The following is an 18,173-nucleotide window of genomic DNA, read 5'->3' as shown; positions in this document are numbered from 1 at the left end:
GCTACTACATAGCCCAGGGTCAGGGAAGACAGTCCTGCCTCTCGGAAGAAATGTAGAGTGGTAGTTACGAGCACGGCTGGGAAATGCTACTATGGTCAATGCTTTGTTGAATAGAGAACAAGCGCTCCCCCTTGCCGGGAAGCCTGTAATCCACTGCTCAGACAGGGCAAAAGTAGAAGTGAAAACTGAGACTGAAGGGAGAGAATGGGACGGACAGGCTTTGTTAAATCTTGTTGAATCATTTAAATGTCGTAAACGGGATATTCATTTATTTATGCTGTTCCCTGTATGCTTTTCAGAGGAAATGCTAGGCACTGAACATGCTATTTCTGGCAGACAAAGGCTGCAAAACGATGTTAATCTGCCTACTTTGGATTAAGAGACCAGATGAGCATTAGTGACTAGTTTTTCAGCCAAGGATTTGCAGCATTAAGGGAGATCAAAATAAGAGTCAAGCAGTGCTGCAGTTTAACTCTAAATGAGAGTTATTTTTGAGTAGGAATTTTTTACTTCTTCAGCTTCTCTTGCAAATCCCATTCCCTGGGATCTTTGCCATAGAGGTGATTCTCCCAGCAGTGCCTGTTAGAAAGCTGCCCAGTCTACCGCTCCTTGGCCACCATCATCCCAAAGGTCCTCATACCCTCAGAGCAGATAAAGGGGAATTTTGGCAGATCCTCCAGACCTAAGTCCCCCCACGCATGAGGAACAGCAGTCAGGCAGGTTATTAAAAGTAGGCTATGTGGTGGGAAATACCCACAGCTCTTTCAGTGGACTGAAAAAAAACCCCATCATTTTTGGTAGTGCAGGTGACCAGTCAACTTTATTAATTAAAGAAGTACATTTTCAGGGAAATAAACTCAGTTGGAGAATGTCTCATGACAATCCATTGCTATAAGTCTTCTAATATTTTATAAATTAATGTTAATTAGATGGGAACCATGCTGTGATGAATTCTTCAGCTGATCAGTAAAAAAGAGTAGCACAGCAGTTGCACATTAAATGTCCAGGCATAGTTTCAAGCATTTGGTGCATATTTAGAAGAAATCTAAATTTTAATGACCCAACTTGCTGTGCTACATAAAATTCTGAGATGAAACACAGATTTTAGCTGTACTAAAAGACATACACAGCCTTATGCCAAAACATGCATTTTAGTTGTGCTAAAAGGCATGTGGTTTTACATCACACGAGAAAACAAAGAAAACCTGTGGCAAAACAAAAACTGATGTATGTAGTGTGCAGAAATATGTCTACTAGCAATTAATCTGTTTTTAATCCAACTGTTTCTCTGCCTTTCACCCACCTTTCTCATGAAGTCATGACATTTTTCTTCCAGTCGTCTTAAAATTAACATGACAGCGAAAAGTTAAAGCTTTCTTCTTTCCTCCTTTTCTCTCCCAATGTTATAACATGCTCTCCAAAATTATTCCCCCCTCCCCTCAGCTGCTGTTTCATGATTACTGCAACAAAGGCAGACAGGATCTCTTTTAACTTCTTCTGCAGCCGTTGAAACCTGTGGAGAGGAATGGGCCGGGGCTGGAGTACAAAGTCAGCTGGCGGCAGCGGGGAGTCGAGGCGGACTGGAACGAGGAGACAGTGAAGAAGCATTCTCTGACCCTGCGAAACACCCCCACTTTCGTGCCTTATGAGATCAAAGTCCAAGCGGTAAATAATTTAGGATCCGGTCCTGAACCAAACGTTACCATTGGATATTCAGGAGAGGACGGTAAGTAGCGGAAACTTTCATGTAAAAAATATGCTGCAGGGGGGATTCTTGTGATGCAAAACGATTGAATATGGAGTGATGGATTAGGCAGCCCACGGCCAAAACTGCTTAAATGCCAGGACTCAGCATGATGGGCTACACGAGATGCAGATAGGAGTGATGCTGGGTGCCGTGGATGCCAGCTTGCTGGAGTTTGAGGATTTTTTTGGAAAGGTCACTTGTGCTTTCATTAATCTCTGTTGCTGGCTTAATCTGGATACTTGTTTGAAAGCCACGGTCCATAAGAAGTCTATGAAGTGTAGCAGTCATTGTGTTGTATTTGGTGGGAAAAAAATCTTTAGTTTGTCTGGGGCCTGATTCAACAGTGTAACACGCTCTGAAGTTAAGTACTCTGGCAATTAAGCACAAACACTCAGGCGCTGGGCGTTGTAAGCAAATTTAGAGATGATGCCACATTCCCATGTACGCTGGGTGTTACCTTGTCCATTGCGTCCTTGAAGAAGGGGTCCTACTCTCCCGCCTGGGTTTCTGTCCAGTGGCTTTCCATGGCTCACGGGTGGCACAGCCCCCTCTCAGGCCTTCCTGTGTCTCTGGAGAAGTCTTCCTCCACTGTAAGGCTTTGCTTTGGGTCTACTCCTGCTCCAAGCCCTCTCCCCGGGTCTTCTCAGTGCCTGCCCACCTCTGATTTTGGAGTATGCCTGACCCACAGTGCATCATCCAGGCCAGGTCAGAGAGGCTTTCTCCCCTTGCCACCCATTTTCACAAAATAGATGCCCTGGGCTGCTCTGAAATCACAGCAACTGCTGTGATTACCCGCCTGCTGTAATACCCGCCTATAACTGCTGTAGCTATAACTATAACTGCTGTAATACCCACCCTTTGCACATGCTCTTTGAGCTCCAGCTTCATGGTGGGCTTTAATAATCATGTCCCGTTAGGAGGGGTGAACATGTGGGAGGATTGCCCTGCTAATAGAATTAATGCCAGTGCCACGCGGGATGCAACAGCCCTGCTACGTCCGTGGAACACTGGATAATGTCACTGCTGAGGCCACCCCAACATCTCGAACAGCAGCCTGTCCCCTTTGGTGTTTACTGCATGGCTACAGAAGATATTTGGAGGACTGGAAATGTATCCAGCTGCAGTAAAGAAATGCCAAGCCCCACTTTAGGAAGCAACCCAGTTAAGCACTAACACCACCAAAAAAAAAAGAATCTTTTTTGTAGGAATTAAGGATTTAAATCAGCAAGGGAGTAAACAGCATGGTGGCCAGCTAGCATGGGGCACCAAGCTTCCCTGATCCCAAATACAAATGCTTATTGCATTTGCAAACGCTTAGCAGCAGGGACTGGGAGCTGTTGGCAAAGAGGGGCCAGGAGGGCCAGTGAATAGTCCGTGTTTCAGATCTGCAGATCAATTTTGTTAGTTAAAGTCAGACAGTTTTCATCCCATGCAGAATCTGAGGTCTTTAAGTTGTTTTTGTAAGAATGAAATAAACTGACAGCTTGAGTGGCCTTTGAAAAGTCTACAGTGGATTAGCCAACTAAGACAAGCGTGTGTTTTGCTGCTTATTAAAGTGACCAGACAGTTGTATCCTTGATTTAACCCACCACGTCCCACAGCAGTCGCTCCCCAGTAGCAGTAGTATAGGTGCTGCTGCTCCCACCTCTCCACTTGCTGCAGCTTCTCGCAGAAGCTGTTATGGAGTATCATGATCCATGGTAGGTGATACGAAACGGTCAATAAAGTTACTGTGATAACCACAGATGTAAAAAATGTTCCCGGCTTTACAGAGGGAAACAAATCCTAAGGTGGGCTCTCTGGAGCACTCCTCTTGTTGAGTGAGCGCGCCGAGATCTGCGTTATCAACCAGCATAAGGTTTCAGTGCTGGGAAAGGTCTTGGTGCTGTTCAGGCAGGAGAATGCCCGCTGCATACGCAGAGATGGGCAAGAGGAAGGTTTGGTGGTGCATCTTCTCTCCCCTGTGGAGTGTATGGCAGAAGAGGTGGTGGATAGTGAGAGCAGAGAGAAAGAAACCCCACAGCCTGTTTATTTTCTTTGTGTGTCTGTGATGGATCTAATTTTATATCTATCAGTGGAAAATCTTCCTTGCAACTCAGTTGTCAATGGATCAAGGCCTCTTTTTTTCAGGTGCTATAATAGCTCTCTGTGTTGTGTAGTGATTAAAATCCTACTGTTTAATGAGCTTAGTTGTAAAATGAAATTGATTATAAAAAAACCTTCGTGATTGCCTTCTTGAGTGCTGTGTTAATCATTTTTTTTATTCTTCTCACTGCTGTAAGCATTACTTGAAACAGGAAATCATAAATACTGGTGTAGAAATTCACATGTCCCAGTGCACCTGTATTCCAGCCTTCAGCAGAAAGCCCTGATATGGCAAAATAATGTTTATTGGCCCACTTCACCCACTGGATGCAGGTGGAATGGCTTTTTTCTTGCCTGCAGTAAGACTGCATGAACTGCCACAGCTTGAGCTGGAAAGCCAAGCCCTGTAGCTGTGAACAGTGTGAAACTGAGCTCTTGTAAGTGTCTTTAATATGCAGCACTTTTGTTTTTACAGTTCCAGATGCTGCTCCTTCCGGCATATCAGTGGATATTATAAACAGCACGCTGGTGAGAGTCTTCTGGTTTGGAATACCAAGGGACAGAGTTCGTGGACATTTAAGAGGCTATAAGGTTACGAATTTCTCTTTAAATAATTGTATACAGTTGAATAAACTATCAAATGAATCCCAGATCAAGGATAGATTGCAGTCTCTCATTTCTGGGAAGGTGAGAGAAATCAATACTGTGTTCAGCCCCATAAAACATAATTTGTTATAGAAATGCCACTCTCAATGCAGGTCAGCTGGTGGAAAACAAAAAGCATGCTGGATGGAAAAAGGCATCACCCAGAGAAACACTTCCTAACGTTTGTAGGAGACAGAAACTATGGGATGATTCCCGGTCTAGAGCCCTTCAGTGAATTCCGCGTAACTGTTTCGGCTTACAACGCCAAAGGAGATGGCCCGGAAAGCTCCCCCGTTGTGTTTGAAACTCCAGAAGGAGGTAAGACAAAATGAGAAAATGGGATGGAGAAGCATAAATAGAAATTGTCCATGTAACAAGGCAAGTTGATTTTCTTATTTAAAGTGATTGTAAAATCTCCAATATTCATAAACCCTTCACTAGAAAGGGGAACTGTAGGTTTTGAGCTAAACTATTTACAAGCTAAACATTTAACAAGTATGTGTAGAGACAGACCTGTTCAGTCTTCTTCTCTGAAAGCTAATCCCTGTATCTTCCAGTCCCTGAACAACCACATTTTCTAAGGATCCTGAACGTTGACAAGGACTCCGTCACTCTGTCGTGGGGACTTCCCAAGAAAGCAAACGGCCACCTTACTGGCTACATTTTGCAATACCAGATAAGTATGTGCTTGCTTTACTTTGATTTTAGAATTTAAGCATTATTAGTTAAAAACAAAAAAAGGAAAAAAAAAAAGAAAAAAGAAAAAAAAGATTGACGTGCACAGTTATTTAAAACAGAGGCTGATGAGAAGGGCTGTTTCTGAGATCCCTATAACAGCCGTAGCATCAGAACAGTGTGTTTTGAACTGCGATGTGCAGGCAGCCTGCTAGAGGGCAGGCCAAAGTCATCTTCCAGAGCAAAAAGTCTACCATGCACTTTTCTGATGTAAGCTCACATTGCTGCCACGCCCTCGTCCACATTTATACGCTAATTCAGTTACTTCATATTTGCAAATTATACCTACGTAGTAGTTAAGACGACCCATAAATTGTAGGTGCATTTTACTGAAGTGAAACTCTCTGAACACAAAATAATTTGTAATGAGAGCGCTTTAGCCACATTTATTCAGAAGTTCACGTTATGTCAGTGAGCACCTCCTCCCTGTGCAAAGCCTCAGCAGAAATGCCAACAACTACCACCTGCATCAAGGTATTGAGTAATCACATTGAGAAACAACTAAATACCAGGGGTGTTTCCTTCTTTGTTGCCTATGAAAGAACCGAGTAGCTGGGAAGAGACTTTGAGCGGATAACCTCAGGCAAGATCTGGTATCCGTCCCAGACTGTCACAACACCAGCTGTGAGGTGTGGCAACAATTCAGGGTATTTTATATGTTCTTTGAGGATGGACCAGGATTAGACTGTGTCCTATTTAAAAAAAAAACAACCATGTACTTTTCTCCTGTCTCTGCTGACAACAGAACTGCCCAGTTGCCTTTGCAAGCCAAGGCTGAAGGCTGGATCTTCCCTTTGTTTTTGATGACTATTGGCAGAGAGTGGATCCGTCCATTCAGGCAGTTTGGGAGTAGCAACCCCTCCTTCAGCTGCCAACTGTGCCAAGGCAGAGTGGAGCAAAGCAGAACAACCATACGTTAACTTGCTTGCAAAAGTTTGCAGATGTTTGGAAGCAAAGCAAGAAGCAATTCATATATATTTAATGATCTAGGAGACAGTAATTTTTACCTCCCACTCAGTATGTGCATATCTAGAATCAGAGAGCTTTTTAAGAACAGTAATAGCTCACTGAGTAGTTGGGAGATTGACATGGACGAGATAAATCCCATTTAAGTACTTGGCAGGAAGGTGAGATATGCTTATTCAGACTTCATCCTTCCTACTTACTGCAGAGTGCCTCCCTTGCAGGAGCGTTCATGACACATTTCATGTTTGTAGCCTTTAGCTGCTGGATTTGACTCAACTGCCTTTTTCCTTCCAGTAAACGAAACGCATGAAATCGGACCTCTGAACAACGTCAGCGTAACCAACCGCTCCACGCTCAGCTGGAGGCTTTCAGGTCTCAGTTCCAGTACCAAGTACAAATTCTATGTAAAGGCTTGTACAGTCAAAGGCTGTGGGAAGCCGGTCACAGAAGAAGGACTAACGATGGCTGAAGGGAGTAAGTTAATAGGCAATATGTTTTTATGTGGAGAAGCTCTAACAATAATGGAAAAATCTATTGAGAATATTCCAGGCTTGACATTTCCTTTGTAATTAGAGGAAATAAATTTGTTTTTCTTTCCATGAGAACAATCAATGAACTTTTTAATGCAGCCATGCGGCTCTTCAGAAAAGTAGAGCTTATCTGTTTCATTTTGCTGTACAGTGCTGTGTTTCTGTTCCCACTGATCAACTCTTTAAGCCGTACTAGAATAAGTGAATTGCATTTAGTCATGAACAGAAAGTTGAAGATCTAGATAATCTGATCTCAGTAATATTATAAAAACAAATTCTGCCCTTGCATGAAGATGGGGGAATGCCAGCAACATTAGGGCCAGGTATTTGACATGAAAAATCCAGATGAACGTAAAGTTGACTGCAGTGCATTTGATCCATTATTTTATTATTATTTTGTCAGAGACTGGAAGTGAGCATTTGTGCCACTTATACCCTATCGTAAAACACTGATGTTCAGTGATTTAAAGGAAAATCGCAAGCACTATACGATAGCTCATCTTTCACATTCAGCTGAAATGAAATAAAATGTACTGTGCTCAGCAAGTCTGAAAACTGTACAATACCAAGGCACGAGTCCTTGCCATTAATCAGAAACCATTGCTGTGCATTTACCATGGGGAAAGAGAGAGAATGTGATAAGCAACAGAGTTCTGGCTTCATCATTTTTAGCAATGATAACAGTCTGGAACAATGACGATATAAAATGGAAAAATGGTCCTTGTTGCACAGCATCCTATGGGACTTCTAAGTTGCAGAATCTCTTCAGTTACTGGTAAAACAAGTAAAAAGTACTTTAAACTCATCACATCCCAGTTCAGGATCCAATCATGAACTATCATCTGTTTTCTCAAGTAGTGAAACTCCTTCTTAACTGTCTTGGAGCCTCCAGTCTCACTGTAGTATACAGGAACTCATGTAGTAGTAACTATTAATCTATCAGCATGGTTTAAAATTTATCCTTCATTAAGGAAAGTAAAAGATACATTTTTTTTCCAAGCTAAAAATATACAATTTCACCTCATTAGTTACCTTTTCTGCCCTTCATTGGGCAGCCAGAATAATGTGTTTTGGCCCCTTGAAAGTCTATAACTTCTTTAAATAACCTTGTCAGGTTTTATGAAATGCATCCCTGCCTGATATGCTTAAAAGGATGATAATGTTGCCATTCATTTTGTTCTCTTTCCTAAGACTTTGTTTCAGCAGTGGCAACAACTGATTCTGGTGAAATGCTTGTAGAACAGAGTAGTATAATTAATAAAAGCCTCAAGGGTCCAGTTCTGCGATTAATGTGTGCTCCTTGCTGGTTCTCAAGTCACCCTAAATTAGGACACTGCATCTGTCACTGAGATGCCATTAGAGTTTTGTGTCATTATTTGCTGGCTAAATTGTTCAGATATTTTTCAAGTAAACATGATAGGCTGAAAAAAAATTACTCTTTTCAGTGACCTTCTTGGGGTTTTAAGCTGTGGTATGGGAAGCAAGGGGATTGCTCAAAATTAAAACAATCTCTCTTTTTGAAGAAAGAGAGTGATTTCAAAAGTCAAAATTTATCATTTAAAATGACCCATATAAATGACAGATATAAAATGTGGTGCCCTCTGAAATGACAACTCCGTGATAGAGCACTCCAAGTTTCTTTGGGTTTTGATTCAGTCATTCTATATCTACTGTGTTCCAGTTTTAGTAATAAAAACATAAAGCTCATTTTAAGACTTTAAATAGCTTCCACTGCTGTAATATAGCCTTCGCAGGCTGTGCCATGGGTATTTCAGAATTTCACAGCACGTTCTGCCAGGAAAGTAGAGATGTTGAGGTGGAAGCTATGGATTCATTCACATTTTATCATTGATATACTTGATCTGCATCACTGCTATTGCTTTAATTTATTTGCAGTTATCCCTGCTACTGTAGTCTGGAATCAGAAAGAAAAGTCAATCTCTTTTTTTAATATGTACATATGCGAGTATGCATGTATCACCACTAAAAACAAATCTGTGTAGGGAAAATTGTTGTGCTCTAAATGATAATTTTGCCAGCCTGTAATTCATGTGCAACCCATTTCCCAACAATGAGTTTGCAGTGGCATGAATGGCTGAATTTAGTAAAAAAAGTTTCTCTCAATTAAATAAATAACAGCTCCCTGTATAGATAAATGGGCAGATCATACCCTGTCTCTACAACTGCAGCATCTTCCTCTGTGAACAAACTATTCAGATTCAGGTTTTTGTCAGGAGTAACACGTTGCTTTGAGTTAGCAACACTTTACCAAAAGGTCAGTGAGTGGATACTGATAGGAAAGGACCATCTCACGCTCACATCCCTATTTCTTCATTCTCCAGTGGAGCAGTGCCACATTCTGCACCCTGTGCGTGCCCGGATGAGAGCCCTCTGCTCTGCAGTGCTGCCTCTGTCAGAAGGGGCCGTTTCTGTAGAATTACTTACCAGAGGAAAACCACACTTTAATACTTGTCTCTAAGATTAAATGCAGGCCCGCTGGAATTAGTGAGAAATGGCAGTAGGCTATATCAAAGCTTTCATTTACAGCATCCTTGTTGCATGACCCAACACCACTGGCGTTGGCAGGTAATACAAAGTCAATGAAATAGAAGGCCTCTCTTGCATGAAAGATCTTAAACATAGCCAAACTAACTCAGATAAGAAATGCTGATAGACAGCCAAAGGTCTTTATCAGTTGTTGATAAAATACTGTGGACAATCATGAAGAACCTGGGAAAAAGGATATTTGCATTGTACTGCAAAATAAACAATGGATTAATTTTTGTGGCTTTATCTTGGTTTCATTCCACAGAAGAAGGTATGCTGTCTTTAGAAAATGAGTTTTATCTCTAATTTTCCATTTTTAGGCAGTGTTTCTTAAATGACCTACAAACTAATTAATTTTCCCCTTGAAAATGTCGATTTCCCAATGATCATTAGCCCTCAGAAGCATAACACGAAATAATGTTCTTTCATAAGTGAAAAAATTAATTTAATATAGCAGTCCTTCTTTAACACAAAGCTTCTTTTCATCTAGAGTTACCAGTGTTTCTTGAGGATTACTAAACACATATTACATGTTGAGAATGATTACTGTGTGTCCAGAAATTCAAGCCTTAATGAAAAATTCATCCAGAGGAAGCCGTACAACTGTAGTTTTATTTTTCAGAGAAGCCGGAGAATAGAAGTTCACCAGTTTCATTATATTTCAATGGCAATTGGCACGTAACTCCCATAGGCTTTTTGAAAATCTTATCCGGAGGGTACTAATCTTCATGACACACCATAAGACGAGGAGAGTAACCATTTGTAACAAAACATATGGTTTTAGTTCTCTTTTGCCACAGGCACAGTGAAAAAGGAAAAATACAACTGCCTTAGCCATATGTAACCACTGGTATTGTTACCAGCAAACCCCCCAAATATACCCTGTTTGCTCACAATCAAAAGAATCTGATGAAATCTTGGTGAAAAGTTTCTTTTTCTGTCAGTTATGCCACTCCACTCTGTGCCTCTTCTCCGGCCGGGGGACCTGTAGCCCATCAAACCCTGTTGCTAATGACAGGCAGCGAACCGTCCTGCCAGCCCGGGTGCTGCACACAGCCGGGATGGGAAAAGGAATATGTGATGCATCACTGTTTCAAACCCCTGTCATTCTGAGAAAGAAAAATAGGCACGTTAAATATAATGTGCTAAATATATCAGTCTTGGAGTACTTCAAGCAAATTTGTGATGAACTGTTTGTCTTTGCTATTTTTTTTTTTTTAATTTTTCCTCTTCTATCAGCCTGCCCCAGGGCAGCCAACACAGAGAGCTCAAGAGAAGCAGCAAGTGATGAAAAAGCTATAACCTGTCTTGTCCGAGCTCAGATTTCTCCTACAAATGACAATCAGTACAAATAGCTGATCAGTAACTCACCTATAAATTCGTCTCAGTAGACTTTACATACAGCAGGTTTACTAATCTCTATATCTTAAAATATTCCCAGTTTAGCATGAATTACCTCCTGCACTAAAAAACCCCAGAAGATGAAGGGTACTTGTGATGCATATTTATACACTTTTAAAAGCCAGGCAGTAGGGGAAAACTAATGAAAGTTCAACTTTCCATTTATTGCAGCAGATGTATTTAGACAGGTATGGTTATAAATTAAGATGTTGCCCACAATTAGTATTTAGCTATTAGGCTGGCAGCTTTTTTATATAAGTATGTTTTATAACAGATGTGCTAACTTTTGGAGAACTAGCACTCTTGTAAGTCTTTGGGGGCAGTTTATATTGTTTTTCCCTTTATACCGTAAGCTTGTATAAAAAATGTGTGTTCTGTTGTTCTCATAAATCTTGAAGCCCGGTAGGAATATTGTAAAATTGCAGTTCAGTGTTTAATGTTCATGCGAGTCCCAAGGTATGGCTGATAAATAGTGGGGGAAGATGAGAAGTGCTGGTGATATGCCTTTATTACTAATGTTTCTTTTCCCTTATTGTAGATTAAAAACCTAACCCAACTGCTTTCAATTTTCTAAAGCTAATTTCTGCAGCTCACTGACCTTTCAGTATGTTGAGCTTTTGCTTATCTGTATATCTTCGCTTTTATTTTTCAGGATGCCACACTGCTTTTTCTATTCCAACCACCAAACTTGCCCCAATTAGCAATGCTTTCTTCTCTGTAGGTGCTATATTCAGTGTGTAACACAGACCAGAAAGAAATCGCATGGAAAGAAACCTCATAATCACCCCTCACTGGACACCTGTACCGAGTTTTAAAGAAAAAAAATTGTTTAGTGTTTTGGGATAGGTGATGTTAAACAGCCTGGAGATCCAATGGTAAATCCCGAGTCCCAGGTCAGGTTGGACTCAGACCCTCATTCCGGTACGTGCGTCCCAGCCCGGCGCTGCTCGGTGTGCCGGGGCAGCGGCATGGCTGGCCGGCCGGAGCGGCTGATCTGGCTGAGCAATAACCTGGCAGAAAAAGGGGTTATTTTTCAGCCGTATCAGTTCCCCCTTTCTGCTTCTGTAAGGAGCTGACCGTTCAAAAAGAAGAGGCTGGCACAAGCTGGAAATAAATAGGTGACAGATACGGACTGGTTAAGTTGGTTTCAGAAAATGCACAACGAACCACAGCAGTGGGCTACCACTGAGCTCAGGGTTAAGCATTTTGCCTACTAGGAGTTCAGGAGAAAGGCTTCCTAAGGAGACCTGTGTTGTGTGCAAGCTGGAGCATGTGGTTATCGTGTCATGCATAAGTGTACACGGTATTTAATGCTTTATGGATTTAAGGTTCACATTCATTCTTGTTACTTTATGGATAGTGTTTCCATTAAATACTTTTTTCTGATGTCTTGATTTTAGAACATGTAAGTAAAATATACCTGTGGTACCCTGTTGCTTATCTTGCAGTTTGATTAAAAATTATAGCTCAGTTTCACATATTTCACTTAGCAAAAATTACCGATAGATGGATTAATTTATGCTAATAAGCTGTGCTTCAGTATCAGCAGTATTTCAGCTGTATGTGTTCTTTCTGGGTCCCAATGGTCTACTAATTTAACTGCTTATTGTAATACATGTATAGTTGCCTTGGAAAACTTACCTTGAACTGCTCCTTTGATTGTTCTTGATTCGTCTTAATCTTTTTTTTCCCCTTCAGCTGTCAACTAAGCCTTAATGTCTGAAAGCTTCTTGCTTTGCTTTTTTACTAGTTCTTGTTTTGCTTGTTTACTAGCTTAAGTAGTAACGAGTATTGTTTTACTGTCAGTGCTAATTGGTCAAGTAGTTTTCACATTATACTGTGCGCTCAATCCTTAGTTTAGACAACTTTGGATAAAGCAGGCAAATTAGGCAACTAAACACAATTAAAGAGTTACATTTATTAAGTGCAGCCCCCCAAAATGTCTCTCCTGCCACCAAGGGCAGGCACAGCCCTGTGTTGTACCCATTGGTTGGCTAGAGAGATCCCCCATGTCAACCTGCAGTCCTGAATTTGCTTGTATGAACAGGCTTTTCATGTTCAGGCAGTGACTGCTAACCTCTGTAGATGTCCTTTTTTCTGTTATACACAAATGCTACTTTAAAAAAGCTTATTTAATACCCTGCAATCTTAATGCAGACAGAAATTACAGTAGGTGTTTGGCAAGTAAAAAGGCTCTAAAACTAGGGCTACTGGAATTTCCCTTCTACGTCATAATCGAATATTAAACTCATCAGGAAAATTTAAATGCCTAAATATAAATTTAAAAGCAAACTTCAGCTATATCTAAAACAGTGCGTTGTGCAGGCATTGTGGAATTTAAAAGGACATGGAAAATCAGTGTCAGGAGAGAAATGAGTACAAATCCCAGTGTTAATTTTTTCCATGAGACACGTAAGAATCCATTGCCAGATAACAAGCTGTCTGTGCTTCCCTGCTGAGTTCAGTTCAATGGGAGAAGCATCAAACCCCAGATTATCTATACAAAGCAAGCCCATTTTCAAGTTGTAATTTTTTTAAGCACGCATTAGTTAAAGCAGATCCATAATCCCCCATCAATATTAACTTTCATCCTGGGAAATGTACAAACCCTTTCATAAACATCAGGATTACTTCAGTCTGCTGTTTATTTTATCTGATGGAATATTAAATATCAAATAGGGAGAATGTTTTTTACTTTACTGCCTGCTTTTGCAAACCAGATTATCTGATGACAAATGTTAAAAATCCTTGTGTGTCATATTTGTGTGTTACCTACTTTATTTGTAACTGTGCATTTCATGGGCCTTTTGTTCAATGAATACAATTAATCAATATGACTTGAATATGTACATTCCATAGGTAAAGGGATCGGCAAGATTTCAGAAGCAGTAAACCCCACCCAAAAGTTTCACCCCATTGAGGCACTTGAGCCTGGAACTGAATATACAGTTCGTCTAGTGACTAAGAATTGGGTTGATAACAATAGCATTTTTGAAGATGTAATTGAGACAAGGGGGAGAGGTGAGACATAAAAACCTTCAAGGTGATAAAGATTTATTTTGAATGTAAATAAATGTTGAGGTTACATCTTACATTGTGCAGTGAAAGTGTACCAAAGTCATAATTTTGTTCTGTGATTTTTAAGTTGACCCTTGCATTTGAATCCCATGGGAGCATAAACTCATCCATGGTTCTCGGCTGAGTCTTATGCTTTACTTGACGCACAATAGCCTGGAACGATTACAAACTTTACAAAACAGTTTTCCCTCCTATGCGATTTTGAAAGGGTAGTGCTGTGATATATTCCATTTTAAGTGTGCCAGTCCAGTGGTTTGCATGTATTGGGTGCACTTTTAACTCTATTTCCTTTGCAAAACTGCTTTTGCATGAGAGACGTAACAATTCTCTGTTCAGCTTTCCTGTTTGGCATTAATCCTTTGAGTCAACTACTCTCTCAGAATTACCTTTCCAAAATGTCTGTGTTGTGCCTTGTAGACTGCACATTCCCCTTAAGTCTAAAAATGTCACGCTCTGGACGTATTTCTGTCTTGCATTTCTTTAAGTTGAACACAATAAGTAGTGATAGTCTGATTCAATTAAGATTCACTGAAGAAAATGTTATGTATTCATGTTATAGTAGGGTGATGCCCTTTTCCTCTGATTAATTTTCTTTTTTTTTACTGCTCTCCTGTTTCACAAAGCCTATGCTGGCATTTACGATGGAATTTCCACCCAGGGGTGGTTTATTGGACTGATGTGTGCGATCGCTTTGCTCACCCTACTGCTGCTAACTATTTGCTTTGTCAGAAGAAATAAAGGAGGAAAATATTCAGGTAAATGGATTTATTGTCCTTTCGCCATGTTCACATGTTAATAACAAGCATCCTTCAGACTTTTGTCTCTGGTGGCTGCAAAGCCGCAAGCAGAAACATCCAATTAGGATTTGTAGCTTTTGATAAATATCCGCAGAATGGATTCTAATGACTATAAGTGAAACTGTGCTCTCTGGGTGAGATAGCGCTGTGTGCTGGTCAGAGATCTTGCTAAGGCCTTTGATAGCGCTCATTGAATCTTCCAGTATTTAATCCACCTGTAGAGCCAAGGTCCTTCACCAGCCGCACCTCTGAGCCTCCATTGGCAGGGCTACCTGCTCACTTTCCACCTGCTAACTGCCACTTGACATACTAAGTGACGGAATTTCCACGGGTAGCCAAACTGCTTAACAATACAATGTTTTACTAAAAGCAATTCTGTAATTTTCAAAACAACAAGTGAGGATTTAAGTATAAATATTTAAGTATAAATCTGGTTGCCCAGGGAGCTGGTAGATGCCCCACTGCTGGAAACGTTCAAGGTCAGGTTGGATGGGGCTCTGAGCAACCTGACCTAGTTGAAGATGTCCCTGCTCATTGTAGGGGGGTTGGACTAGATGATCTTTAAAGGTCCCTTCCAACCCAAACCACTTTATGATTCTATAAACACTTGCTAGCTTTCTTAAAAATTAGGGAATGGCACCAAACCCTTGATGGAAGCATGCTGGTTGTGTCCGGCCAGACATTCAGTGCGAGCTGCTGCCCTCCAGGTTAGGCTGTAGGTGATGACAGGCGGTTTTCCCATTGCGCCTGCAAAAAGAAAAAGTCCACAGCAGAACATGGCATACAGATCTGTGCTTTATTTTATTTGTACAGTGAAAGAAAAAGAAGATTTGCATCCAGATCCCGAAGCTCAATCAATAAAAGATGAAATCTTTGGGGAATATAGGTAAATAGGACCTGCTTTGACAAGCGTTTGTGTTTGTTGGGGTTTTGTTTGTTTCCAGATGACATCATTATTTAGGACATTTTTATAGCATGCAATTAACACTATTTTTCATTTTCAAAGCAAACCTCATAGGAGTGGATAATAGTAGGAATATAAAGGTATATCCAGTATACTTAAATGCATCCAAGTTGGGATATAAGTAAACGTTGATGTGTCAGTGGTTACTTTTCACTTGTTTTTTTTTATTTAGCATTGTATGAATAGTGTAAATATATATGATAATTTGGGTTCCTGCTGTAATGTCCATTGAAGTCAATAGAAAGACTTTTATGTCTTCAGTGGATTTCTGAAACCCAGTCAGGACAAAATTGTGTAATATGGGAAATGTTCATTTTGTGGAAGAAAAGTAAGAAAAGTTTGAAATACAGTAAGAGATGGCAAAAACCCAAACAAACCTCACTGCAAAAGTTTCTGTAGGAGAACTGAAATGATCACTTTGGCTGGTTTAAAATAACTAAAGCTTGCAATATTATATAACTGTGGTATGGAGAAAAATACATCATTATAAAAACCATGCTGGAAAACTGGTGTCTCTTGCCTTAAAGGCGTCAAATTTCTGTTGAAATCCCACTTATATATACTACATTATTTGTACTGGAATAGGGGTGTTTTTTCTGCATAATTTCATCTTTATTTAATTTTTAATGCTTTCTAATGGGACAAATATTTAGAAAGGTAAGAAAGTCCTGAGGTTAATAACTTTGACCCCCTCCTTTCCCCCCAAACTCCACACTTGTCTTTTTTATAAACAGAAATGCCATGTACAGAAAAGTAGCAAATATTTTTACTGCATTGATTATACGCGTTATTGATTATATGCTGAAGAGGTGAAGTTCAGGTGCATTTCTCTGTCCTTCCTCAGATGACATTACTAAGCTTTGACACTGAATTGGCATTAGCAAGGACCATAATTGAGTAATTATGTACCTAGTTTAGAGGCCTGATTTGGGGGTTTTTTATAATCTTTTGATCTATGTTCCCCCAAATGTCATGTTCAGCCAGAAGTCAGGTTGTTTTGGTGGTTCTTCTGCGGTACCATGAGGAGGAATGGCCAGTGGAATTACCTTTTCTTCCTGAATTTTGATGGTGGATCTGTCCTTTTTCATGAAATTGCCATTGAAAATAGACTGCACATGAGCAGATACAGACACTCTGATTCTGCTTTCATTTTTCCCTGTTCCTCCCCTTTAGCAGAGAGAAACTCCATCAATTACAGTGAGATAACAGCAGAACAAATGGAAAAAGGGAAAAAATCCCCTTTGTTAGTCATCTAAAATCAAACAAATGCTCACAAAGCAGTGAGATATAACCTACAGCTTATGCCTCATCCCACAACTTAACGTCAGTTCACCCACCCACCTCAAAAGAAAAGTGAAAGAAATAGGCCCTGAATATTGCCCACTGTTTTGTAAAATGAGAATGTCTCTTTCTGTAAGGTGCTGAAGATGTGACACCAGCACTGATCGCTGGAACGGATCCCTCAAATCCTTTCCAGCATTTGCTTCTTCCTTTTCTTCCCCCTTCATTTTCTGTCCATTCTTCTGTCTGTCCAAGGCAAAAAGGGGAAAAAAACAAAACACACGTGTAGTTTTCATTGATGTTTGCCTTTTTAACCAATTCCATTGTTGTAATAATCACAAAATCATATATGTGGGGAATTCAGGTCCGTGTAGATGACCTGTTTGAGGTGCACCGGATGAAGCCGGACTCACGGGGTCAGATCATTCTCAATGTACAACCCACACAGAAATGTTTCCCTTGCTCTTCCCTCCTGCTGCTTTCTTTCACAATAAAAGAGCAGTTTCCATGCTTGCAATTAAAAGCTAGATTTTTGGAAAGGCATTTCTTTGTTTTGTAGTGACAGCGATGAAAAGCCGCTGAAAGGCAGCCTCCAGTCAATTAACGGGGACATTAAAGCCACCGAAAGTGCTGATAGTCTGGTAGATTATGGAGAAGGGGAGCATGGGATGTTCAATGAAGATGGTTCATTTATTGGAGCTTATTCTGGATCTAAGGAAAAAGGATCAGTGGAAAGCACTGGGAGTTCTACGGCGACTTTTCCTCTCCACGCCTAAAATATTAGCAAGAATGATTCATGTTTAATTGTGATATTTATCTTGATCAGTACTCCACAGTTACCATATGTGATTGGAAACACGTTGCCAATTGAGCCAGTCAGGAACCTGACATCCAGGTAATATAAAAACAAGTCACTGCCACTAAAAGATGATTTTCCATCCTAACGTCTAGGTGTTTTCTTCTAATTAAAACAAAACAAATAATTCTTTACTATACAAAGTGTTTTACTCAGTCTTACCAAAACAGAATTTCTCAGTGTTACACCTGTATAGTTAACTGCTACTCCGTGTGTTTCTTAGGTTTGGAATATGTTTCTCTGTATAGTATTTTTTTTCTTGTATGGCTGTTGTCACTTTGTACATACATTTATATGTAGTATTCCCTCATGTATGGTGACCTCGGCATTGCAAAGGTTATAACACAACAAAAAAATCAAACAAAACCAACAGGTTACTCTGCAAAGTGACACAATGCATCCTACCGAGAAAAATGATAATTTAAAATACTGGAGAAATATATTCTATATATTGTATAATTTTTCATAAAGAAATAAACTCCTTTGCTTATGATAACTCTAAAATTATTTTAGTGGTTACAGCTGACTGCAGTTACCAATA

General features: G+C 40.2%; 1 protein-coding gene across 3 annotated transcripts in view; it reads left to right on the top strand.

Moving 5' to 3' along the window:
- The window catches only part of CHL1 (cell adhesion molecule L1 like), a 55,789-nt gene extending 38,237 nt beyond the window's left edge, over positions 1-17,552 (top strand). For 2 of the 3 annotated variants that reach the window (XM_075513711.1, XM_075513710.1), the window contains 9 exons: positions 1,504-1,726; positions 4,308-4,423; positions 4,591-4,795; positions 5,035-5,157; positions 6,473-6,652; positions 13,516-13,677; positions 14,358-14,489; positions 15,345-15,417; positions 17,336-17,552. In XM_075513711.1, coding sequence (XP_075369826.1) covers positions 1,504-1,726; positions 4,308-4,423; positions 4,591-4,795; positions 5,035-5,157; positions 6,473-6,652; positions 13,516-13,677; positions 14,358-14,489; positions 15,345-15,417; positions 17,336-17,552 — 1,431 coding nt within the window. The remainder of the gene's footprint in view (positions 1-1,503; positions 1,727-4,307; positions 4,424-4,590; positions 4,796-5,034; positions 5,158-6,472; positions 6,653-13,515; positions 13,678-14,357; positions 14,490-15,344; positions 15,418-17,335) is intronic. The other variant, XM_075513712.1, reaches the window with a different exon arrangement.
- Positions 17,553-18,173: the final 621 nt, after the last annotated feature.

This window comes from Mycteria americana, chromosome 11 (genome assembly GCF_035582795.1).
Source record: "Mycteria americana isolate JAX WOST 10 ecotype Jacksonville Zoo and Gardens chromosome 11, USCA_MyAme_1.0, whole genome shotgun sequence".
Taxonomy (NCBI): domain Eukaryota; kingdom Metazoa; phylum Chordata; class Aves; order Ciconiiformes; family Ciconiidae; genus Mycteria; species Mycteria americana.
Note: the sequence above shows the minus strand (reverse complement) of the source record. Positions and strands in the feature narration are given on the sequence as shown.